The sequence below is a fragment of the Aedes albopictus genome, chromosome 3 (genome assembly GCF_035046485.1).
Source record: "Aedes albopictus strain Foshan chromosome 3, AalbF5, whole genome shotgun sequence".
Classification (NCBI taxonomy): domain Eukaryota; kingdom Metazoa; phylum Arthropoda; class Insecta; order Diptera; family Culicidae; genus Aedes; species Aedes albopictus.
Genome location: NC_085138.1, coordinates 309,070,200 through 309,097,236, shown reverse-complemented (window position 1 = coordinate 309,097,236; position 27,037 = coordinate 309,070,200). Strand labels below are relative to the sequence as shown.

The 27,037-nt window shown below is 39.4% G+C and overlaps 1 protein-coding gene across 2 annotated transcripts in view; it reads right to left on the bottom strand.

Annotated features, from left to right (window-relative positions):
• Nucleotides 1-27,037, bottom strand: part of LOC134284128 (uncharacterized) — a 237,322-nt gene that overhangs the window by 32,386 nt on the left and 177,899 nt on the right. The window contains exon 3 of one of the 2 annotated variants that reach the window (XM_062842436.1): nucleotides 1,815-26,387. The exons of the other annotated variant lie outside the window; for it this stretch is intronic. Within the exon in view, the coding sequence (XP_062698420.1) occupies nucleotides 3,503-4,453 (951 nt within the window). The 5' untranslated portion in view covers nucleotides 4,454-26,387 and the 3' untranslated portion in view covers nucleotides 1,815-3,502. Of the gene's footprint in view, nucleotides 1-1,814; nucleotides 26,388-27,037 lie in introns of those variants that run through there. 2 annotated transcript variants of the gene reach the window in all.

Sequence of the window (27,037 nt, the reverse complement as noted above, 5' to 3'; positions counted from 1 at the left end):
GTGTGAAAAATGTGGTATTTCCCTGGTATTCCGAGTGAAATAAAATATGAGTGTAATAAAAACATCACTAGAGTTGTTCAAATAAATCCACTAAATTACTACGATATATTCAAAGTTGAATAACTACATATCATTACTTTAAATGTTTGCTGTTTCGCTTTTTTGTGGTATTTTCGTACATTTTTTTATAAAACTAAATATTAGTGTAATGTATACATCAACATTTTATCAAAAACCGGTCCAGTACATTGTAACGGAAAATTTAAGGCCATACAACTACATGTTATGACTTTGAATTTTGTTTTATTGACTGTTTTGTATGAAAATTATGGTATTTTTGTAGCTTTTCGAGTAAAATAAATTAAGTGTGTCATGAAAACGTCACTATTACTCATCAAGAACGTCCAGTACGCTTTCACGAATAATGTAAAGGTAAAAAACTACTTTGCATTGTAAGCCATTATTTTTGTTAACCACTTTGCGTAAAAAAAGTGATACTTTCGTTGATTTTTGAGTGATTCATAATTTGAGTGTAATGAAAACATCACTATTATTCTTCAAGTATGTTCCCCAAACTGCTACGAACATTTCAAGGCTAAAAAACTACATGTTATCGTTTTAAATTTAGTTTTGTTGGCTACTTTGTGTCAAAAGTATGGAATTTTTGTAGATTTCCGAGTAAAACAAAATAAGAGTGTAATTAGAACATTTTCATTTTTCATCAAAAATGTCGAGTACAATCCTACGAACAATTTGAGACCAAAAAAACTATATGTCATCGCTTTGAATTTTGATTTATTGCTTATTTTATGTGAAAAATAGGGTATTTTAGCAGTTTTTTGAGTAAGGTAAATTAACAGTGTACTGAAAAATCACTAATATTGCACAAACATGTTCACTCCAGCTGTACGCATGATTTAGAATCGAAAAAACCATATGTCATCGCTTTAAATTTTGTTTTATTGATCAATGTGCGCAAAAAATGCGCTGTCAAAAAAAACTAGGAAGTGCCTTTTGCTTAATAACTTTGGGTAGACGCATCTATTTTATATTTTTTTAAATACACGATGATCTTGAAACCTGTCCGGTTCCATCGCAAAAAAAAGTTTTAAAATCGGTTGAGAAACGGCCGAGAAATGCCTTGTCAAATTTGGACTTCCGACTTTTTTTGGACCCTTGGTAGTTCGCGGGAGTTTTTACCCCCTCGGTAGTTTAAGTGTTAACTTAACATAGAATTGCACCTAACCCAAATCTGCATGAGCAGAATTTGTCATGAGTTGACTGATTGGCATGTGTCAGATGAGGACTCTCCATTTGACCTTTTTGGACTTTGGAGTGTTCCTTCGCAAACTTTGCGTATTCAGGTGTCCCTGCTCAACAAGCTAGGGAACCTGTAATAATAGGTTGCGAACACATTTTATGGATAACTCGCTTCCATTGCTACTCCAAGAGAGTTTCATTATGGTTTTGTTATTACAACGCCCTTCATTGTGGTATACCATAGCTACTGCTTTGAAAGAAGCTTGTCCTCTGCGGTCTGTGCGGACCGAAAGAGGTATTCCTGAATGGAACTCGGACTTGTTCAAGTTCTAAATATCTTCGGATAAACCAGTCTTTTGTATAGCTACAAATCTTTAGTTTCTACCCCGAGGATTGTAGCTATAGAATCGATTTAGTGGGCACTTAAAAGCTCTGCTTACTTCAAATCTCCTGGAACAAATGGGGCTCTGTCCTATTTTTCTCCAGAGGGATTTGAGTTTTTCAAACATGTTTTGAACTCTTGTAGTTTTCTATTGGGTATTTTCATGGCGTGAAATTGCTCTGTAGTTTTTTCCCGAAAGGGTGCGTGCGTTGTAAAAAGAAGGAATAAATTCCAGATTTATCTGGTTACGTCGTTCTTTCTGAAATGCTCGAAACGCATTGTCGATTATCACATCTGTGATGTTCGTCTGGCTAACATGCCTGTTCATGTGAACTCACATGTCTCCCAAAAATTTTGGGATGTCCACAGTGACTCTTTTACACAAAGTTGTATACGTTTTCAAGAAAGCACTCGCTCAAACGTAGTTTTTGCTTGGGTGATTTCTTGAATATTGAGGATGCTTTTGATGACGTGCCTTTCTATGTCATATTGAAAATCGCATGACGTCGCAAGCTACCTCCAATGAGCTATAGGCTCTTTTTACGCTTATGCGTTTTACAGTGTCCTTTTAGGGCACTGATTAACCCCGTTGTGGTATGAGCTATGAGCTCTCGTTGCGCTTATGCGTTCATTCCCTCTTCTAGGGCACCCCTTCCTATTTCATCACCTTTCCCTTTCCCAATTCCCATCCCTTGTCCCATTCTCCCTCAGGTAAATGATGAAATAGGCTCATATGTATGGCGATGGCACAAATGTCCCAAATGGAGGATAACGTGCCTCTGGAGCCGGCCTTCTGATACCTGATACCTGATAGTGGTAGATTCCTGATAGAATACCTAAACCTACCTAGAGCAATTTTCATAGAAATTTTGAAAGACAGCTCTTAGACAATTCTTAAAGGGGATTTCGAGCGAGATTTCTGTGGACATTTTGAGGAAGATTCAAGATGAATTTATGAAGGAACTGCTGTGTGGATTGTATAGGAAATTCCTGGGAGGTTGCTAGGGGAATCACGGAGATTTTGTGGAGACGTCCTAAAGGATATTCTATGAGCATTTTTTATAAGAATTCCTTGTGAGATTTCTACTGGAAAGTTGGAAGAAAATACAACCGGCATTTCTGATAGAGTTATATCCTTTTTTCTGAAAAAAAAACCGAATTATTTGTAAGAAAGTTCAGACAGGTATTCCATGTGAAATCTACGGAAAACGTCTCAGAAGAATTTCCATATTAATTTTGAAAGTAAATTTTATACAAAAATAAAAGGCTTATGAATAAATAAATTTTTCTTTGGCCCCCTGATAAACAATAGTTTGTGAAACCATAACTGATACTCTTATTCCAATTATGTGCATCACTGGGTAAAGTGAATTGTTACTTCACTCAAATTGACGGCACATATAGGTTTCATCAAACCAAAAAAAAAAACTAACAACTAGGTATCTCCTCCTAGCTAGGATACGTTTCATAACCATACGCTTTTAAAGGATAGAACACCGCAGGAGGGACGTTACAGGTTACAGAGAGGGCAATCACGTCCAAATAGACACGAACGATTTACCCATCGTATTGTGCATTCACCCCGATGCGATGGATGCGATGATGAAGGTGAATAGGTACCTAACGGAAATACCGACCTATCAGAGAGGAGCAAAACGACGAAAAAAAAAACGTGCGACCACAGAATTCCCGAGTCCAGGCAACCCCCGGGGGCGCACACTACCCATTATCATCGCACAAATGGTTGCCATTTGGATGATGGGGCTTGTGGAACGAGGCAGGCGATGGTGAAGGTGCAGCACTGCCTCTCGGGAAGTAATGAATAACAAATTTAGAAGAGAATAATAAGTCCTAGTAGAATTATTGATTCTCGGTGAAAGTCATGGGATTCATGGAGGAATTTCTGGTGGAGTCACTGGTGGAATTCCTTGTGAAATTTCTAGTGAAATTCCTTGTGGAACTCCTTGTGGAATTCCTATTAGAATTCCTAGTGGAATTCTTTGTGGAATTCCTGGTGGAATTCCTTGTGCAATTCCTGGTGGAATTATATGTAGAATTCATGGTGGAATACCTGGTGCAATTCCCTGTGGAATTCCTTGTAGAATTCCTTGTGGAATTCATGGTGGAATTCCTTGTGGAATTCCTGGTGGCATTCCTGGCGGAATTCCTTGTGAAATTCCTGGTGGAATACCTGGTGGAATTCCTTATGGAATTCTTGGTGGAATTCCTGGTGGCACTCCTTGTGGAATACCTGGTGGAATTCCTGATCCAAATCCTTGTGTAATTTCTGATGGAATTCCTTGTGAAATTCCTGGTGGAATACCTGGTGGAATTCCTTGTGGAATTCCTTGTGGAATTCCTGAAGGAATACCTGGTGCAATTCTTGTGGAATTCCTGGTGGGATTCCTTGTGACATTCATGGTGGAATTCCTGGTGGAATTCCTGGTGGCATTCCTGGTGGAATTCCTTGTGGAATTCCTGGTGGCATTCCTTGTGGAATACCTGGTAGAATTCCTGATCCAAATCCTTGTGTAATTTCTGATGGAATTCCTTGTGAAATTCCTGGTGGAATACCTGGTGGAATTCCTTGTGGAATTCATGGTGGAATTCCTGGTGGAATTCCTGGTGGCATTCCTGGTGGAATTCCTTGTGGAATTCCTGGTGGAATACCTGGTAGAATTCCTTGTGGAATTCCTGGAGGAATACCTGGTGCAATTCTTGTGCAATTCCTGATGGAATTCCTTGTGCAATTCCTTGTGGAATTCCTGGTGAAATTCCTTGTGGAATTCCTGGTGGAATTCCTTGTGGCATTTCTGGTGGAATTTCTGGTGGAATTCCTGGTGGAATTCCTAGTGGAATTCCTTGTGGAATTCCTGGTGGAATTCCTTGTGGAATTCCTGGTGGAATTCCTGGTTAAATTCTTTGTGGAATTCCTGGTGGAATTCCTTGTGGCAATTTCTGGTGGAATTTCTGGTGGAATTCCTGGTGGAATTCCTAGTGGAATTCCTTGTGGAATTCCTGGTGGAATTTCTTGTGGAATTGCTGTTGGAATTCCTTGTGGAACTCCTGGTGGAATCCCTTGTGGAATGCCTTGTGGAATTCCTAGTGGAATTCCTTGTTGAATTTCTTGTGGAATTCCTTGTGGAATTCCTAGTGGAATTCCTTGTGGAATTCCTGACAGGATTCCTTGTGGAATTTCTTGTGGAATTGCTGGTGGAATTCCTTGTGGAATTCCTGGTGAAATTCCTTGTGGAATTCATGGTGAAATTCCTTGTGGAATTCCTTGTGGAATTCCTGGTGGAGTTCCTTGTGGAATTCCTGGTGGAATTCCTTGTGGAATTCCTGGTGGAATTCCTTGTGGAACTCCTGGGGGAATCCCTTGTTGAATTCCTGGTGGAATTCGTTGTGAAATTCCTAATGAAGAATTCCTGATTGAATTCTTAGTGGTATACTAAATGAAATTTGTGATGGAATTCCTAATGAAATTCATATTTAAAATCCCGGTGGAATTCCTAATTGAAGCTCTTGGTAGATTTCATGAAGGAATGCTTGGTAGACTTTGACATACCTAAATAGCATCTAAACCCCACAAAACCAACTGTTGATCTCATTCTTAAACACTCTTCCACTCGGGACACGCTTGTTTTATGTGTCGCTCGTGCGGCAGGGCAGTGCGCGACGAACCAATCCTGTCAGGCACTTTGGCTGCCACTCGAACGAACGGGGGTACAACGACGAGCGGGTCGCCGCCGCCGGCTCCAAACGATCCGGGCGTTCCGCTCTTCCTGATTGGTACAATTATTGCAACATTGTTGCCCTGCCGTTTGCCTGCCTACAGCACTACTCCATCCAGTCCAGGCAATGCACTCGCGCACCGGTTTGATGGCAAATCTACAACAACTTTGGTTATACAATTTACCACATTGTGAATTATGCACAACTATAACAAATGTTGGAGTTGGATTGGTGGTGAAAAGTTGTAGGTAACATATGATGCTACTGGCATGGCAGCCTGGATGAGCTGAACTGAGCTGAGCGCTCGTCGACACGACTCGGCGGCAGGTTGATGCTCTGGGAAAGTGTGCCACTGCATGGAGGGGTCGGCTGGGGGCTGGGGCCGAAGGGGTTAAGTTACTACGGGAATAAAATTGCACTCGCTTGTAAATGGAGTGTTAATGGAAATATGGTTGTTGGTTTTAGAGGTTAAATTGTAGCGATATTAATGCAAAACGGGTAGGGTTAGAAACGATTGCATGGAGTTGATGGAGTAGTTGAAACATAATGATTGGATGGGATGGCTGTAAAATAGTTTTTGCTTCCTTTCATGCACTCATGGAAACTTTTTAGGTTGGACCGACTTCTAAATTATATCAAATGTGGTGAATGTAGGCCATCCAAAGTTTATGTTCATGGCGCAATCGTTTGTTAATTTTTTCCCAGTTTATGGAATTCCACGTGAGATTCCTGGAAAACATGAAGCAATTATTAATGAAATTGATGAATCGATATTAAAAATCCTAGAAAATTCCTGGTAGAATTCCAAGTGGAATTGCTAGTGGAATTCCGAGTGGAATTACTAGCTTTAAATTCCTAGTGGAATTCTAAGAGAAACTCCTAGAGAAATTACAAGTCGAAATCCTGATGGAATTCCTGGAGGAATTCCTGGCGCAATATCTGGTGAAATTCATGGTGTAGTTCATGGTGTTTTTTTTTGTCGAAATTTCTGATGGAATTCTTAGTTGTATTCCTGGTGGAATTTCAAGTTAAATTCCAAGTGTAATTCGTGAAGAAATTCTCGGAGGAATTCCTAGTGGAATTTGTAGAAAAATTTCTTGTGAAATTCTTGGAGGGATCCCTAGTGGAATTCCTGAAGGAATTCTTGTAGGAATTCCTAGTGGAATTCATGAAGGAATTCCTAGTGGAATTCCTGGAGGAATTCCTAGTGAAATTCCTGGAGGAATTTATAGTGGAATTCCTGGAGGAATTCATAGTGGAATTCCTGGATTAATTCCCAGTAAAATTCCTGGAGGAATTCCCCGTGGAATTCCTGGAGGAATTCCCAGTGGAATTCCTGGAGGAATTCCTGGAGGAATTCCTAGTAGAATTCCTGGAGGAATTCCTACTGGGATTCCTGGAGGAATTTATAGTGGAATTCCTGGAGGAATTTATAGTGGAATTCCTGGAGGAATTCCCAGTGGAATTCATCCCACTAGTGGAATTCTTGGAGGAATTCATCCCGCTAGTGGAATTCTTGGAGGAATTCCTAGTGGAATTCCTGGAGGAATACCTAGTGGAATTCCTGGAGGAATTCCTAGTGGAATTCCTGGAGGAATTCCTAGTGGAATTCCTGGAGGAATTCCTAGTGGAATTCCTGGAGGAATTCCTAGTGGAATTCCTGGAGGAATTCCTAGTGGAATTCCTAGAGGAATTTATAGTGGAATTCCTGGAGGAATTCCCAGTGGAATTCATCCCACTAGTGGAATTCCTGGAGGAATTCCTAGTGGAATTCCTAGTGCGATTCCTGGAGGAATTCCTAGTGAAATTCCTGGAGGAATCGCTAGTGAAATTCCTGGAGGAGATCCTAGTGGAATTCCTGGAGTGGTGTATTTCATGCTGGAATTCCTGGTAGAAATCCTTGAGGAATTTCTAGAGGAATGTCTAGTGGAATTCAGTAGAAATCCCTAGTGGAATTCCTGGAGGAATTCCTAGTGGAATTCCTGGAGGAATTCCTAGTGGAATTCCTGGAGTGGTGTATTTAATGCTGGAATTCCTGGTAGAAACCCTAGAGGCATTTCTAGTGGAATTTCTAGTGGAATTCAGTAGAAATCCCTAGTGGAATTCCTAGTACAAAAGCAGAAGGAATTCCTGGTGGGATTCCCAGTGAAATACCTGGTGGAATCACCAGTGGAATTCCTGATAGAATTTGTTACGGAATTCCTGAAGGAATTATTTGTGGAATTTTCGGTGAAATTTCTGATGTAATTCCTTGCAATGTTACTGTTTTGCAAAATTATTAGTTTGAATAACACGTGAACTATGAATATTCTAAAAATAAAACCCAATAAGAAGAGGATTATCCATCAACCGAGAAAACTCAGACAGTCAGACAAATGTAGGTCAAGCTCCAAAATCCTACATTAACCATTATTATTTTATGTATGCAGTTCCAATCCAAACACATCGGTGTTTAGATGTTCAAGTTTCTCACCGAACCGATCATATTCCCCCAACAGTCAGTTGCAAACTTTTTGGGATTACATCCCGAAACTGCAACCACAATCTGCTAACGAGCTTTTCCAACTCCCCCAGCTCAGTTTCGATGTTTCTGGAGTAAACAAAAACCTCGTTCCGTGTACCTAGTTCATAAGTAAACAACAGTAGGTAGTTTTTTCTCAACCTCCCAAATGCATCCCTCTGTAGGAGAAAAAAAACGGGGCGAAGTAAATTTTACATTAAGAGTTTTCCCGAGGTTTTTCCACCGCTTGTGCCGACGACGACGACTATGAGGACGACGAGGACGGCGCGTTCTGTATTATGTCCACAAACTTTTTCCGCAGGCTCGTTTGCGGAAAAATATTCTTTTGGTTTATCTTTCGTCCGCGTTACTGGTTTGCATACTTGCTCGCTACTACAGCCCGGGCTTGGCCTGGCTAGTGCAACTAACTGCTGCAGATGTTGTAGGTATCACGAAACGTGGATGCTTTTGAGCTGCTGCCCACTCGGAATTCATCCCAAAGAGGGGCAGGAATAGCACGACAACGCAACGTGTCCCCCTCTGGCTCCAGCCACGGAGTGAATTACTTTGTTCCTGCTAGACTTGGGTTTTAGTGTTCTAGAAGGCAATTAACGCTCTCGCTATCGAATGCAAGGATGTGACTCGCGTCGCTGTCGCAGATGTGTGAGCTAACTAAACCTTGGTTAGAGTGTGGCGCATACGAAGGCACGTCCAAACTAAGGGAAAAGTTTTGCCCTCCTTCAGCTACGATTACTCGAGTTTGCTTACTTTTCAAGTAGTGTGACAGATGATTATATGAAGTTTATATTTCTGATGATGTATACTGCGCGCAAAACTTTTCCATTTCTGTGCTTTGCAAAGTTGGTCTGGAAATTTCGCTGCCGATGACAAGTTTCTTGTTGGCAACATATAGAATTAAAGTTGAATAAATGTAATCATAAGTTATTTTGGCGTCAGAATATTTAGAATCTCGACTTGGTTTTCAGTGGTGAATCCTAATAAACTAGTAATAACTAGTAAGACCAGATTTCACTATGTTAAATATTCCTAAAATGTCAAAAAACCTATCATGGATTCAATACTATGAACGATTTTATTAGAAGGATTTGACAGAAAACATTTAAAAAGTTATACTACGAGTGAGTAGTCGAAATTCCTGCAAAACCTATCTAGTACATGAAAAGTATTGACAATCAAAATCTGTTGGTTTGATTGAAGAGATGGAAGATCTGAAAATCTATATATATAAAAATGAGTTTGAAGTCCGTTTGAGGCAACAAAACTTAAGAACGGGTGAACCAATCAGGATGGCTTATGCAGGGTTTGATTCGTATTCATGGTGGCTGTGTTTATATGCGGAAAAAGTTACGAAAATCATATAAAAAAGTATGAAAATTGTGAAAATACTAATTTTTGATGAGCCAGTAACAAATTCAGCGTGATCATAACTAAATCAATCTAGAGTGCGTTGCTGCGATGACCTTAACAGTTGTCAAACCACAGCAGTTTGGCAAGACAAAGTTTGCCGGGACAGCTAGTATTATCTAAAATTTGATCATCTGAACAATAGGAGTTTTGTAACTTGAAGATCAAAAGAATAGATCGCTTCTTGTTCTTATTCTCTATGACTCTACGTCCCCACTGTGCTTGGCTTGCCTCGCTTCAACTTAGTGTTCCTTGAACACTTCCACAGTTATTGATTGAAGGGCTTTCTTTGCCTGCCATTGCTTGAATTTGTATATTATGAGGCAAGTACAATGATACACTATGCCCAGGGAGTCGATAAAATTTCCCGACCGGAACGGGAATCGAACCCGCCGTCTCCGAATTGGCGGCCATAACCACTAGGCTAACTGAAGAACCTGGTTTTATTGATATAAGATCTGAAAATAATATCTTAAATAGGTTGCTTGAGCACGTGAACAATAGCAAAAAATGTAACTTGAAGATCGCTGCTGTTAAGAATATTTTCAGCTCCAGGATCCAACATAAAAAATGCAGAAGTTTCTTCTTTTTTTCTTGAACTACTCCTGGAATTTATACCGCAATTTTTCAGGAATTGCTGCCAGTATTCTTCCAGAGATTTCCTCCATGATTTGTTTCCTCCAGAGATTCCACCATAAATTCCTTTTGAAATTCCTCAAAGAATTCACATTGGAAACCCTTCAGGAATTCGTGATGGGATTTTTCCAGAAATTCTTGCTGTGATTCCTCTAGGAATTCCTTCACAAATTTCACCAGGCATTCTTCCGGGGATGTATATAGCAATCCCTTCAGACATATTCCCAAGATTTTCTACAAGCATTCCTCTTATGACCAGAGTTTCCCATTGCTCATGTGTACAAAAATGTGACAGCGAGCCTCACACCAAATTGTCTCCCAGCTCTTCAAAATCACAGTGTGCTGCGCTGCTAGGAGGCTCACGAAAATCTGGTGGGTGCGAGCTTGGCGCATAGCTCCCGGGGAGCTCGTCTCATGCCCTGCGTGAGCTGTTGGTATCTAAGGTGAAAAACATCTTCTTGGTAACGAAGAACCTCAACAACTTTTTTCCGTACACAACTCAAGTGTCTGGTTGGCCTATGCGATACGACTAGGGACTCTCAATGCAAAGGTTAAGGTTTCAATTCTCGTTCGTTTAGGAAGTTTTTGTCGTGAAATTTTCTAATTTAATCAGCGCATGAGACGAAGCTCATGAGACACATCTTGAGAAAAATGAGGCGCACAATGTGGCTCTCGTACATGGGACTACAGCACGTGTACATCAACTCTGCTTATGACACATCTAGAACTCCTGCTATGATTCTACCAGAAATTCTTGCTGGTATTCCTGCTGAACTTTTTTCCAAGAATTTCTACCGGGACCCCTTAGGGATGCATACACAGATTTCTGTAGGGATTTCTCCAGTGTTTCCCCCTAGAACTATTCTGTGAATTTATCTGGGGATTTTCCTAGAAATTCTTTCGGTAATATCTTTTAGGATTCCTTCAGTAATTCCTGCATGAATTTTTCAAGAAATTCTACCGGAGATTTATCCTGGACATCTCAGGGGATTCCTCTAGAGATTTCCTAACAAATTCTCAATTAATGCCTTCAGGAATTTCTCATTATTTTTTTCATTTTAATAAATTTCCTTACAAAGTTTCCCATGGGCTTTTCTGAATAGGGTTTAATAAATATAATTGGAATGTCGTCGGATGTAGGAACATTTTTTTTACCCACACACACAGACAGCCACAGCCACAAAATTCCTATCACGTGTAGAATACACAGTCGCAAAACCAAACGTTAGTTTCTTCTACAGACTTTAGGGGATTCTTCTTTGGAATCCTTCAGGATTTCCTCATGGTGTTCCCACAGATTTATCTCTGGGTATTACTTCAAAAACTTCTCTTGTGATTTCTTCCGGAATCTCTGCTGAGATTTTTTAGAAATTTTTACTGGGAGATCTCCTGGAATTCACGCTAGAATAACCCAACCCGATTCTGCTGCGATACATGGAGGATTTGTTTAAGGAATTTTTCCGTGGAATTCTCCACGAATTTCATCTAAAATCCTAAAAGATTTTTTTTTCAGAATTTTCTAAAGAAAATTATCGAACGATTTCTTTTTGGTTATTTTTGTGGCATTTCAGTCTTTTCGGGGATCAAAAACAATTATAGATTTTTTATTTCCAACGTTTCGATCCTATTGGATCTTCTTCAGGGAATCGAATAAGTAGTTGTTTCTTCGTCTACTAGTTGTTGTTTTTTTAACATTTTAACTGTCATTACTTGTTTTTGAATTTTGACCGTTTTTGGAACCGGAAAACCTTCCCATTTCGAAAAACTGATTTGGTAGTCGGAACCCGGACCGCAATCCACTACTTTTGCGTAATGTTTTCAAAATGACTTACTAGTTTTTTAAAATGGTCATTTTGAAAACTTAACGCAAAAGTATTGACTGGTTTGCTGAATATAATACACCGCGCGGCCTTTGCAATATTCCAAACGCGCATTTGCACGAAATTCCACGCGGCAAATGCCTGAGGAAAGGAACAGCCGCACTTGAGGAAACGCCGCAATATTATCTCCCATAAGAATGGAGTAAAAGGGGAGCAAAAAACGCGGCTGTTCTTTTCCTCAGGGATTTGCCGCGTGTACTTTTGGGCAAATGTGCTAATAGTGGATTGCGGTCCGGATTCCGACTACCAAATCAGTTTTTCGATATTTGAAGGTTTTCCGGTTCCATAAAGCGGACAAATTTCAAAATCAAAGAATAGCAGTTAAAATGTTTCAAAAAAAACAACTACTAGACGAAGAACTTACTCATTCGATTCCCTGAAGAAGATCCAATAAGGATCGAAACGTTGGAAATGAAAGCATATAGTTGTTTTTGATCCCCGAAAAGACTGAAACGCCACAAAAATACCCAAAAAGTCTACCAAACAGTCGTCGTCTAATCTAACGATTTCATAAGGCATTTTCATGGGAATGCTTTAGCGATTTTTTCGATTGCAATCCTTCAGAAACTTCTCAAGGGATTTATCTGGGAGCTTCTCTAGAGGTTTCTGTAGAAATAACTTGTGGAATTCCTTCAAGAATTACTGTAGGAATTCTTCCCGCGATTTCACGGCTAGTTTCTCCAGGGATTCTTCCAGGGATTTCTCCAGGAATTACACACACGATTTCTTCAGTGATACCTCTTGGGATTTTTCAGAAGTTTCTCTATGCCTTGGATTTCTTCCACAGAGATTCCTCCAAAGATTTTTCCAGGGATTTTCTGGAATTGTGCTTACTGATTTGATGATCATGTTTTTCCGTTACTGCCGTTCCGTCTGGCGCAACTGGTGTAAGTGTATGTCATGGCCACGTAACATTGGATGTTGGTTGCATAACTTGTAGGCATTATGTGATAGATTCAAACTGTGCTGTGAAAGTTGGAAGGAAGGGAAACGACTTTTCTTATCAGTTTCTGGTGCTAGCGATGGATATATGTATTTGCATGGCATGTGTATGAGAGTCTAGAAGTGGACAGAGAGATACAAAGCAGAAGGACGAGCCAGGGATTGAATCCAGGATGAATCCAGGATTGGATATGAATCAGAAGCAGTAGCCACTAGACCACCTATAGCTCATCAACAAACACTCACTCTAATTATTTAACATAAAGCACTCCCGCACTCAACTCCGGCACCTCTCATTCACTGCTATAATGTTTGAAGAGCTTAGAACATTTTTTTATGACAAAGTGTCGACTCATAAGACAAAATATTTTTTTTTAATTTTCCAGGTTTTTTCAGGAGAAATCACAAAAGTTTATTATTCAAAAATCACCCCCAAATTTTATAAAATTTATATAATTTTGAAAAACTATATTAAAATATCCTCAAAAATTAAGTACGAAGCGAAAATGCTCACTGGATTCTTCCAAGAATTTTTTATGGCAAAATTGATTATTTATAGATTTTTCCAAGAGCTTTTTTTTCGGTCAGCAGTTGCAAGAAATTGTTTCGACAATCCCAAGGAAAATTTCTTTAAGAAAATTATATCAAAACCCTCTCAAAAATCAAGAAATAACATTGAGGAGTCTCCACAGACCATATGACCTTTAAATCCCTTACACAGTTTTAAAACTGAACTTCGATATCGGTTCTCTGTGCAGGTGATGTACTTATTAATGTTGAGATTTCGACATTCTATCCATGAATTTTATCCAGGATTTCCGCGATAATTCCTTCTTTAAATTCTTTCGCAGTTTCAATTTTTCGCCCGTGAGTTCTGCCTTGAATTTGGTCAAGGTTTTTCTCCTGAAGGTTTGCCAGAGCTTTTCTCTGGCTTTAACCTGCTCTTCCATCTAGAGAGTTTTTATGTATTTGCTCCCATAAAAGATTCTTCTGCTGGAGTACTTCCCCGGGGTTTCCTCAAGAGGATTTCCCGAAGTTTTTCCAAGAGTTTCTCACTGATTCCTTCTGGAGATCAATTTAAAATTTATTCAAAGTTCCTTTAGGAACTTCTCTTTGTGGTTTTCTAGCATAGCTTCCCAACAGTTTCACTCTGGATTTTTGGGGGATTTTTGCAAAATTTATTCCAGGAATTTCTTTCTGGACATTTGTTTTGGGTCTCCACGCGTGCTTTATCTTAGAGGTTTTTGCAGATTCTCATTGAATTCCAAAAGGCACTACAGAAAAATCTAAGGAAGAAGTCCAGGATGAATTCTGGAAAACTCTGTGAGATATCGTTGGACCAATAGTGGAAAGAATTTTCAGAGAGATATCCCGGAAGAAACTTGAGACTTCAAAAAAAATCCCACTAGAAACTTTTGGGAAATATCCCAGCTAAAAATGAGTTGGACAATCTCACGAGAGACTCTGAGAGCAATACCGGGAAAACTTCGGAAAGAAATTCTGTAGGATCCCTGTGAAAAACTCCAGGAGAATTCAATCGTAACACAGGAATCCTCGGAGATTCCCTAGGAATAATACCGGATTTTTTTCAATTGTTGGTAGGAGTCCGAAGAAATCTCTGGGAGGAATTTAAAAAGAAATACCAAAAATGGCGTGAAAATACGGGATGAATCTTGTGTGAAATCTTAGGAGAATTTCCAAAAAGTATTTTAAGAAAAGTTTCGGAAAGAAAACCCGACGGAATGTCTGGAAAAATCCTTATACCGGAGTTTCTAGATGGATTTTAGCTTCTAGATTCATCCACGTACACATTTTGCAGCATTATATCTGAATCGTCGGCTTATCAGAAGTATTTACTGGAACTAGGGTAAAATATTTATTAAAAAGTTCATATTCGAAAGACTTAAATACAACATATTTGAAAACTGTTTTATTCAAACTAACAATAAAGTAGCAGGGGCCCGAGCCGCAGTGGCTACACGTTCGCTTCATAAGCGGATGGTCATGGATTCGATCCTAGCCCCGGCACTTCGTCAGTTGCTCTTCAGAAATTTCACTAGAAATGCAAACAGAAACCCCCTCGAGGGATCCCATCAAATATTATTCCAGAAATTCCGACTAAAAATAATTAAGTTTTCTAAAGAAATTACCAATCATTCACCAGAGGCTTGAAAAAAGAAGCCTAAAGAGTACTACTTGGAACGTTCCAACATAATTTCAAATTAAAGGTGAAAAGTGATGAAATATGATAGTTTAACTTGCATAAATCACAGCGTTTACTACTATTACGTCTTCTTATAGCTCCTAATATTTGCTAGACTGTATTCTGGCTGAAATAGCATACATTAGACACCTCACATTTTGAGAAAAGGCACCCAAAGTATTCAAATTTCTAGCATGAATTACTTGTTTCATAATTTAGACGTTCTTTTCAAATAAGTCATGTTAAAAATGAATGTGGTTCAAATCTTAGACTCATTTATAATATTTCTGCAGATTCAATGAAATAAGTCAATGTTTTGACCATGTCATGCATTTTTGTATGAGCATCTGCTTTAAAATAAACAGGGTTCAAAAATTCCGACTCTTCTTGCAGTTCTTTCGCTTGGCAGTTTTCTAATTTATTTAGTTATGCTAGTATTATACAAAGATATTTCAGAGGCATTAGGGCCCATATAGCCGAGGCGGTAAACGCACGGGTATTCAGCATGACCATGCTGAGGGTGACGGGTTCGATTCCCGGTCGGTCCAGGATCTTTTCGTAAAGGAAATTTCCTTGACTTCCTTGGACATAGAGTATCTTCGTGCCTGCCACACGATATACACATGCAAAATGGTCATTGGCAGAGGAAGCTCTCAGTTAATAACTGTGGAAGTGCTCATTGAACACTAAGCTGAGAAGCAGGCTTTGTCCCAGTGAGGACGTTACGCCAAGAGGAGAGGGAGAGGGTACGTCTTTATTACTAAACAGAACCCAACCCCATTTTGAAGTTTAACCAGCTGAAAACCTATATACTTTGGCATTTTATGTAATAATTTAATCATTTCCAACAATAATTCTGTGTTATATTTTAAAAACAACTTAACTAGCTTACATTAAAGTATCTACAGAAGGCATTTTCTTTAAATAAGATAATTTATCATCGTTTGTCCTTCACGGGACAATTTTTTGTAATATTTCTTTAAATTTTACAAATAAATAAACTTTTAAGGCAAATAATCTTGCTAACACGTCATAAACTAAATGCCTTGGGGTATATCCTTGAAATACACTCACGAAATTACAAAAAATCTATTGTAAACCAATTTTTCATTCACCTCGGCTAAACGAATGTTTAGGCAATAAATGACATTTGAAGGCTTTTTACCCTCGTTTTTGTTTCAGGGTATATGTAAGTGTGATGTATTACCTTTTCATAAAACAGTACTAGATAGACTATAACTACCATAAAAAAGTTTTATCATAAAATCTTTTGTATGAATTTCCTGACACTTTTTTGAAAATTTTTGGGTCTCGGCTAAACGAATGTCTATCACTGTATACTTCATACAATAAATAGGGTCAAAACAGTAGACTTCGCCAAACCACCTCGGATAAGTGTATGTTGTCGTAGGTTTAGCAAGATTTAAAATTGCCTCCTAAACCACACAGAACAACATTGCCCTCATAAGTAACACGTTGCCCAGTCCATCTATTCTTGCAGCACAACGAATGGATCCCGGTTACAGAAAAAAAAGCCGTTAGATACATGTCGGCACTATTTATTGTAACGAACGGTATATTCCCGTGTTCTGCACTGCAGTTTTGCTGTAAACGCTATAACCATACGTTCTAATTCCGATCTAAATTATTAGGTGCCACATATTGTTCTATCCCCGATCAAAAAACGTTCCAAAGCTGGCTGTTATTTACCATAGCTATCTTTTCCCACTGAAACCATAACCTTATTTTTTAACCCAGCTTCTAACCGGAAGCCACATCCTCTATCAGAGGTCCGTGCTTCTAGTACACCGCACCACACAACACTGCCCGCCGCTGCACCGCTTGCATGATGGCAGCGAGCAATCGTTGTTGTAGTCTACGTGGCTGAAATTGATATGTAGAATATGCACGGCCGGCGGCGGCGCGAATGTGGGAGAGTGTACTGCTTCAGCTTTTGCAGCTTTTTTCGTTGCGTTTCCAACGAGAGCTAGGTATATGCTTCTGCTATGCATGCCCGCTTAGTTTGCTGCTGCTTTTTGTGTCTAGGCGTTACTCGGGAAAAACCTCTCGTTTCGACGAGCAGCAGAACACAACCGCACGGACGACGACGACGCCGCCGCCGCCAGCCCAAATCCGTGCAAGATGGAAGCACGTATAGTAAACCGCCACGCCACCGCGCCAATGCGATGCAATCCAGGGAGATGCCTTTTAGTTAGAACGACGGTGTGTGGTGGGAGCGTCATCATCACCATCAGCCCCAGCAGCAGCAGCAGTCCGACATCTTTGTTATACACATGCTCTTTTGCTCTAGTGCGCGCGCGGTAACTCTAGAGTCTAGAGCTACAGGATGCATGGTTTTTAATTAAAATGTATACGGAAAAATCCTGCTATTTGGGGCACGTCCTTCTCGAACGCTTGGTTTTCTAGCTAAGCTGGAGAGGCTTCCGCCTCATGCCGCCTCCCATCGCTTCGGTTGGAAGCGTATGCGAATCGAGTTATCCAGGAAATTGCACCCCTGGGAGTCAGGCATCGAAGGTTACTATAGGAATGTACGTGGCGGTGACCATTACCGGAATGGGAATATTTCAAATCAAAACAACCGTTCTGATTCTACCAGGTTGGAAAGTCGACGCTTGAAATGCCCGATAATGCAGTAGTCATCATTAAAAACATAGAAGGAATTTGTAATCTAAATAGTGACTGTTGAATTTTCCATAAAAATCGTCAGATCCAAAGACGGTCCAACGCATTCCAGCGGTTTTCGCAGGAATTCTGGATTGTTATTTATTATAAGATTATTTATACCCCGCATTAGGAAAAATCCCCGAAGACATCTTAGTAGCAATTCAGGAAGAAATCACTGGAGAAATACCTGGACAATTTCCGGAAGGAATTCCTGAAGAAATTCCTTAAGAAATCCGGGGAGCAATCCATGCAAGAATCCCAAGACGAGTCTCTGAACGAAATCCTACAGGAAGATAAACCTAGGAGGAATCATCAACCTACGAGATGAATCCGTGAAGGAAGCTCCAAAGGATTCCTGGAGAAATCATTGAAAGAATCTCAGAAGGATTCCCTGAAAGACTTTCGGGAGGAGTACTTGAAATATTCCTGGGCAAAATCCCTAAAGAAACAATGAAGAAATCGTGGGAGGAATCTCTGAAGGAATCCCTAAATGAATATCAGAAGGATGAGAAGGCGCACCATCAGCGGAAGTCGGGCCTATTACGGGCTCCAGAAGAACTGCGGTGGAAAAAGATTCACCCACGCACCAAATGCACCATGTACAAAACGCTAATAAGACCGGTGGACCTCTACGGACACGAGACATGGACCATGCTCGAGGAGGACCTGCAAGCACTCGGAGTTTTCGAGCGACGAGCGCTAAGGACGATGTTCGGCGGCGTGCAGGAGAACGGAGTGTGGCGGAGAAGGATGAACCATGAGCACGCTGCACTTTACGGCGAACCCAGCATCCAGAAGGTGACCAAAGCCGGAAGGATACGGTGGGCAGGGCATGTTACAAGAATGCCGGACAACAACCCTGCAAAGCTGATGTTTGCTACTGATACGGTTGGCACAAGAAGGCGTGGAGCGCAGAGAGCACGATGGGCGGACCAGGTGGAGCGTGACCTGGCGAGCATTGGGCGCGACCGAGGATGGAGAGTGGCAGTCACAAACCGTACTATTGTTGATTATGTCTTGTCTGTAATGTGATGTTGAACAAATAAATGTATGTATGTAAGGATCAGAAGGTACTTGAAAGAATGTCGGAAGGAATACCGCGAGAAATCGCCAAAGGAATGCTAAGAGAAATCAATGAAGTAATACATGAAGAAATCCAAACAGAAACCTTTGAAAGAATCCGTGAAAGAAAATCGGTAGGACCTAAAAACCTGAAACCAGACCAAATCTCGAGACAACTCAGGAAAGGAATCCTGGGAAGCATCCTTGAACGAATTCTGGAAGGATTTCATGAAGGAAACCCGGGAAAATTACCGAAGGAATCTCAGCAGAATGCTGAAAAGAAATTCCAAAAATATCAGGGAGTAATCCCTGAAATATTCTGAAAAAGAAGTTCAATTGGATATTCTACAGGAATCGATGAAAGAATTCGGTGTGAGATCCAGGAAGAATTCCTGAACGAATCTCAGGAGTTTCTAGTGAAGTAATCCCCGTCGGAGTCCCGGAATATAATGTGTATCCAATATCAGGATAATTCAGGAAGAAACTATTGCTGGAATCCAGGGACAATTCCGGGAAGGACGAGTCAAGACGAGTCTCTGAATGAAATGCTACAGGAATTACTAAAAGGTATCTGTAGAGGAAACCCGAAAATATTTCTGGAGAAATCATTAAAATCAGCTCAGAAAGATTCACTGAGAGGAGAATTTCTGGTGGAAACATTGAAAGACTTTGAAGAAATTGAGAGAGAAATCTCTGAAGGAATCCCTAAATGAATATCGGAAGGAATACTTGAAATCCCAGCAGAAATTTCTCAAGAAATTTCCTTAGAAGAACTTTTAAAAAAATTCTTAGAAGATTTTTTGAAATTATCTTGAAAAAAATTCTGAAAGAATATCGGGATAAAATACCTGGGAGAAATTATTGAAGGAATCTCAAAAGAAGTCCTTTTGAAAAGAAATTCCGGGTCAAGAATCCTGGAAAAATGCCTGGAGGAATCTCAGGGAAAATCCCTGCGGGATTCATTGAACGTTTCATCCCTGGAGGAACCCCTGGAATCAGAAGGCTGGCTCCAGAGGCACGTTATCCACGTTTGGGATATTTGTGCCATGGAGGAACCTCAAGAAAAACTAGTGCAGGAATCCCGGGAGAAATTCCTGGAGGGAGCGCGGAAGAAATCCCGAAATAAATCCCGGAAGGAATCGCGAGCAGGAGAAATCTTTGAAGGAGTTCCAGGAGAAAATCCTGAGAGTATCCCTGTTGGAATAATCAAAAGAATCTAGAGAGGAATAAATTCCTAAAGAAAATCCGGGAAGAATCAATTATTTAATCCTGAGAGTATCCCTGTTGGAATAATCAAAAGAATCTAGAGAGGAATAAATTCCTAAAGAATATTCGGGAAGAATCAATTATTTAATCACGGGAGAAATTTCTAGGAGCCCCTGAAAGTATCCAGAAGGAATCCCTGTAGCAATCCTGAAATATATTTTGGGAGACAAACTTGAAATAATGTTAGAAAAAATCCCCGGAGAAACCAATTAAGGAAAGGAAACCTGAAAATCGATGAAGAAATCCGAGGTTGAATCAATGAAGGAATGTCAGGAGGAATTCCAGAAGGAATCCCTTGGAGAAGCCCGGGAGAAATACCTAAGCGAATCATGAAAGAAAGCCTAGAAAGAATCTAGTGGTGTAATCTGCGAATGAATCCCGGGAGGAATACCAGAAGTAATCCCGGCAGAAATCCCGGAATAAATCGCTAAAAGAATCAATAGAGGAATTCTGAAATGGATTGCTAACGGAATGCCTGAAAATTTCTAAAGTTGAGATCAATGGATAAATCCCGGAAAAAAAAACCCGGGGGATACAGCTAAAGATATCTGGGGAAAAAATGTGAAAAGAAATTCATAACAGAATATCGGGAGAAATCAATGAAGAAATCCCGAAAGAAATCTCTGTAGAAATCTTTGAAAATATCTAGCAGGAAAATCTAAATAAATCTTGGAACAAAAACCTGAAAGAATGTCGGAAAAAGTCCCGGGAGAAATCTCTAAAGCAATCCAGAGAAAATCTCTGTATAAGTCCCGGGATGAAACTCTAAAAGAAACCTGGCAGAAATCAATGAAGACATATCGGGAGGTAGAAGACATCCCGAGAGACATACCCAAAGGTATCCCGGGAGAAAAACCAAAGAAGAATTCTGCATGAATGTCTGATGTAGTTTTGGGAATAATTCGTGAAAGAATCCCGGAGGAAGAAACCCCTAAAAGAATCCCGAGAGGAATCACTGAAAAAATCCAAAAAGGAATAAATGAAGGAATTCTGGGAGTCCCCGATGAAATGCCAGAAAATATCTCTGAAAAAATCTCGGGAGAAATTCCCAACGGAGTTCCATAAGGAATATCCTGAATAAATCTTTGACAAAATCCTGAAAAAATCGTAGAAGAGATCCCTAAAGGAAATCCGGAAACGACCAATGAAGGAATCCCGTAAAAAATCATAAAAGGAAACCCGGGGAAAGTCGTTCAAAGAATCCCGGGAAAAATGCCAAAAGAAATCCTTAAAAAAATCCCACCAGACATCCCTGATAGAAACCCATGAGACATTTTACAACAAATCCCCAAAGGGGTCTCGTGAGAAATCTATGAAAGAATTCCGGAAAGAATCCCTAGGAGCATTTCGGAAGCAGTTCCGAGAGACAGAAATGCCTGAAGGAATCCCAGGAGGAGTCCCTGAAAGCATTCTCGAGCAACCCTCAGCAGAATTCTGGGAGGATTCTTAAGATGAATCCTGAGTGGAATACCGGGAGGAATTTCAGGAGAAAACCTAAGTCAAATCCCTACAGGATTCTCTGGAGGATCTACAAGATGAAGCTTGGTAGGAAGCCTATGACAAATCTATGAGAGCATCTCGGAAGAAATTCCGGGAGAAATGCCTGAACGAATTCTAAAGGGACCGCTGAAAAAATCCCGGAAGAATTCCTGGAGTAATCCTTAGAAAAATAATTGAAGAGCTTCCATGAGGAATACTGAGTGGATTATCGGGAAAAATTCCAGGATATATGTTGTAACAAATCCTTGAATGATTCCCGGAAGGAATTACAAGATGAAACCTGGTAGGAATTCTAGGACAAATCCATGGAGAATTATCGGGAGGAATTGCTGAATACTTCCATAGATAGTTCCCTGCTGCAAGACCCAGGTAGCAATTTGATGTCGTACAAACGTTGTTCCAGCTATTTCAAAGCAGCCTTCATTTGAACAATAGCTGAGCACAATAGGTACAATCCTTAATTCAGCTCCTAAGCATATAATTTTGGCGATTTTATTCAACCATTGGCTGATTTCAGGTTTATTGAAAGGCTGGTTTAGACTTAATATGTGCTAAATCAATAATAATCAATCAAATTTTTTTGTGATTCAAAATTTAAAAAAAAAATTGTAAGCTTATTTTTGCCATTTCCGACTTTTTAATTTCCAGAAAAAATGTTTAGGAATGTATAAATTATTCTACAGTGACGATTCGTTCGTTGAGAGCTCGTTAGATGGACTGTCTCGATGGTTGAATGTTCACTGGTTGGGGCAAAACCCAACTAAAAAGCACTGTCAATGTCAAAATAGATGTCAAAACGAGTTTGACGTCCGACCGCCGTCGCATCACAGTTCCTGTATACAGAACGTTTGCGCAAGTATGTGAGTATTCCGTGACATATTTCTCGTCACTTGCGTGTGTCTAGAGCATTTTGATCAGTTGTCAGTTGCCCCAACGAACGAACACGATTCGTTAGCGCAGTCGTGACCCAACCAGCGAATCCGGACTGTATTGGAAAACTGGGAATTGAATCCGGGTCACGTGATTTAAAGTCACTCACCTTAGCACTCGAGCCATACACAATTGTATCCATATCCTCAAAAACAAAAGCATTACTTGTTGTGTCTGAGTTATCAAGAATATAAGTTGAACTTAGCCTGTATTGAGACTGAAGAAGCAAAGTGAACTCTACGAAAACATTACTTGAGTCAGCCGTCAAACATTATTTGATTAAAGGTTGAACAACAGATGATTAATGCCGCATGTTGGTGTATGTTTTGAAGCTGGTTACACAGATAAATAAGATTCTATTCAACTTGATATTCAACCATATATGCATTGCTGATTAAAGAAGTTGAACAAGCGATACTTCAGAACAATATTGCGCTATTATTGTGTTCAGCCACTGAAACCACTAAGCAGTCAATGTTCAGCTAATACTCTCACTGTTCAGCTTTCATTGTTACTTGGGGAGGCCTAGTATTTAGACCAAGCTATCCGTGACATTGATTACATCAAGCGCGGTAATTTTTAACTAGGCATCTTTGCGACACATGGCTCTTATACACTTAAACGGTTCTGTAAAAGACGATATCTTTATGTCTCTTGACTGAGTCGAGACATTAGTAACTTTTGAGCCAAGTTTAGCCATTAGTAGTTTTTTAGCCAAGTTGGAACCTCTTGGAATGATTTCTTACTAACAATCACATTACCGAACCAAGTTATGTAAGTGATTGAAACCAGACCTGAACGTTTACCACCAATCGGTCGATGGTCCATAAATTACCAAATGTATAAATGCATTTTAATATTTTGATTAACTTTCAATTGCAAGCGCATATAATATTTATAGCTTCACTGCATTCAGTTTTTCTGCGATACACGTTAAAGGATTATCGGCCGGCGCACACGGGCAAAGGGAAAAAAATAGGAAAACGATCGATAGAAATATAACGATCCATGAAATATAAAAAATGATCCATGGAAAATAGGAGAACGGTTCATAAAATATTGGAAATGATCCATAAAATTATGGATCCTATAAAACCTTGGACGACTATTTCGTTAAAAAAAATCACTGTAGATTAATGGATCACTTTCTAAATTTTATGGATTTATGCTTCATCTAAATTTTTATGGATTATTTCCTTTATGAATCGTTCTCCTATTATCCATGGATCCTATGGATCATTTTTTATGGATCGTTCGCCTGTTTTTTATGGATCGTTTTCCTACGTTTCTGGATCAGTTTTTATTTTTTAGGGATCGTTTTTATTTTTATTTAATATAGATCATTTATGAAATTCTGAAATTCGCTTATTTTGAATTTTACGAAAAGAAAGAAACCGTTCGACAATGTTTCATGGATCCAAATTACTGCTTCATTGTTTTCTGGTATGCTTCTATGGAATATTGAAAAATTATCAATCATTTGGCAATTTTTCATGGATCGTTTTACAAAATTAACGGTGTAAAGTATAAACAATAGTCTCCCTCAGAATACACGACATTCACAGTCATCACGCTACTCGAAGCGGAAATACACGAATGGTGAGTTTTGTTTCGAGTTGCAGGATGCTCTCATGTAGTATCCTTCAGTCTCGAAACATCAGGACTCGTGGTGAACATTCCAACGCATATTTTCGAAGAGCCATTATAACAATAAAGTTATGCGAACGGGCTTCGAATGGGAGATTATTTTCATTCTCTTCCCCCCATGTAGATTTCCATTGATGATCAAAAAAGTCAATACATACATAAATACAGGAAAATTTACCTTCCTTATCACATGTCACAGAACTCAGAAGTATCTGCTTCTGAACGTAATGTTTCTATCAAACCCGTAAGATCTCAAATTGGAATCGGAAATTTATTCGTACTGTCACAGCAATTTCCGACATCGTCAAAGGACGGCAGAATGGGGGAAGGGCAAACCTTCCATCGGCATCGATATCGCCAGCAAACGAGCCGACAGTCGATTCCCTTTCCCTTGATAGGAAACGCTATGCCTACATAGTATTTTAGTCTGCTCAACCCCACAGTAAGTACATTCTGCTGTACTGCATCAACGCATTATTGATGGGTTCGTTAGGGTGTGGGGACAAAAAAGGGGAAAAATAGCAAACCGTAATCGGTCTACATACATGTACGTACACGGAGAATTGAGGAACATACTCCGATGATGGAAATGTGTTGGCGCAAAAATGCGATATTCGGTATGCACGAATCAGTTCGTTGATTTTCCAGAAAAAAAACGAAAAAAAAAAACGTACAAATAGGGTATGCTACTATTTGGGCAGAGAGAATCCTTTTTAGGCACTTTGCTCTAGAACTCAGTGAGCTGTTTGAATAAACTTTACTTCTTGTAGCATATATTAGAAGTAAACTCTACAGAGCAATAATATGAATAACAAAGTTTTCTGGTATTTTTGTGTTTTTGCTAATTCTACACTCCAAAACGAACCTTTCCTCCGTATTGCTGAAGGATAATACTGGAAGTTTGTGGTTCCGCGTAGAAATTGCATATTGCTCCATATGATTATTCGGAAAGCAAGATTCCCTTCGTATTTTAACACGTTATTTTTCTTAAATTTCTGCCGGAGGTTACCGAAAATTGTCCTGAAGTTTCTTTGGATGTTTCTATTAGAATTTCACCAATAGTAACTCCCGGGAATATTTCCGGGATTTCCAAGAATTTTTCTTGGAATGGCCTACGTAAGAAATTTCCTGGGAAATATCGTTAAGCTTCAAGAATAACTATTGAACTTCGGAAGAAATTCCGAGAAAAATTGAGACATATCAGAAAAACAATCAGAATCAATACCGAAAGGGATTCCGAGAGAAACTGAAAAACTTGAGACCAATACCTGGAAGAACTCTAAGAGAAATCTCGGAAAATTCACAGGAGAAATCCCTGGAAGCATTTCTGCGGAAGTCTCGCAAAAATCCCTGGAGACACTGTTGAGAAGCTACTGAGAGACATCCCTGTAGTAATATTGGGAGAATTTTATCAGGACCCCCAGAAGGGATAACCCAAGAAACTCTAGAACAATACCAGGAAAAACAATAAAAGAAATCTCTTGTATCTTTAGCTTTTAGTAGTCTAATTTGACTGAAATTTGGACCACGATCTGCATATATTTTGAATTTCAGTTTACCAGAACAGCATTGCGATCTAGTCGAGGGATGTTCAACGACAAAATTAAGAAACCGAGAGCGTTTTGAACATGTATAGTTAATTTTCGATACGCTCCTTATTTCTAAATCATAGTCCAAATTTCTGCAAAATCGGCCTACTGGAAGGCCCTAAATTTGAGCACTTTGTATGGTAAACAGCTTTTGATTACAAACTTTTGCCACCGACTGTAATCCTGCAGAAACCCCGTGCAGAGATCCTAGAAGGAACTTTGGTAGATATTCATGGTACAATTCTCAGATATCATGGAAAGAATTCACTAGCAAATCTCAGAAAAAAAACACTGAGAGCGAATTCGGGAAAACTCCTGGAAGAAATCCTGGCGAAATCTTCAGGAGTTATCACGGGAACAATTCTGCGAGAAACTGCGTAAAATTTAAGGTTAAAGTCATCAGCGTCCACTTACCAAACATAACATTTTGCCTCGCATATTCGTGATTACAAATCAGAATGGCGTCAAACAAATTGTTCTAGAAATGTTACTCGGTTTTCACTAGAAGTAAGCAAACAACGAGTAGCATTTAAAGATCAATCTGCTTTGCCGCATCGACGCTCGAGAAAATTCGAGCAAAACGAAAAGTGATCTTTGTACTCTACCAACCTTGCCCCTAATAAATTGAAATCAAACACCCGTACTAAATACCCGTGCGTTTAGCATCGGCAAAACGACAAATTTTTATTATTCAAATACCTTGAACTGGGCATCACATCATGTGTAAAAAACATTTGGTACGTACCTGTAAAGAAAAGAAACAAAAGATAAATAAATCACATTTCCAACATCATATTATTATTATTATTATTATTATTATTATTATTATTATTATTATTATTATTATTATTATTATTATTATTAGTTATTTTTAAATGACAAACTTGGTAGTCCAGTGGCTACCGTTGATTCACTTGCAGAAAGTCTTAGGTTCAATCCCTTGACCGTTTCTTCCATCCTGCTTTGTATCTTTCTATCTACTTGCTCCCTCTTTTCTACATGAACAACTCAAATACATACAACCAGAAACGGTTTGGAAAATCCGTTCTCTTCCTTCTAACTTCACTGTACAGTATCAATTTATCATATGAATCCAGCAAGTTATGCAACCCATACAACTGTGTCGCATCATCTTCGGAGTAGTGATCAACACACTATCTGTCACCTCACGCTTAGCACCCACGTACCAACGTTAAACCTCTGTCACACAATCATCTCTTAAAAATACTCGAACATCTCAGTATGAGATGGGCTGCAAAATGGTGAGCCGACAAGGAGTGCAAATGGAGCTTATTTATTGTATTTTGTAGGAAAAATATGAAAAAATCAGTTTTTATTTCTTCAAGATAAAATTTTGACCTGATTGTGAAATTCATGCCATTTTATTCTGCACAA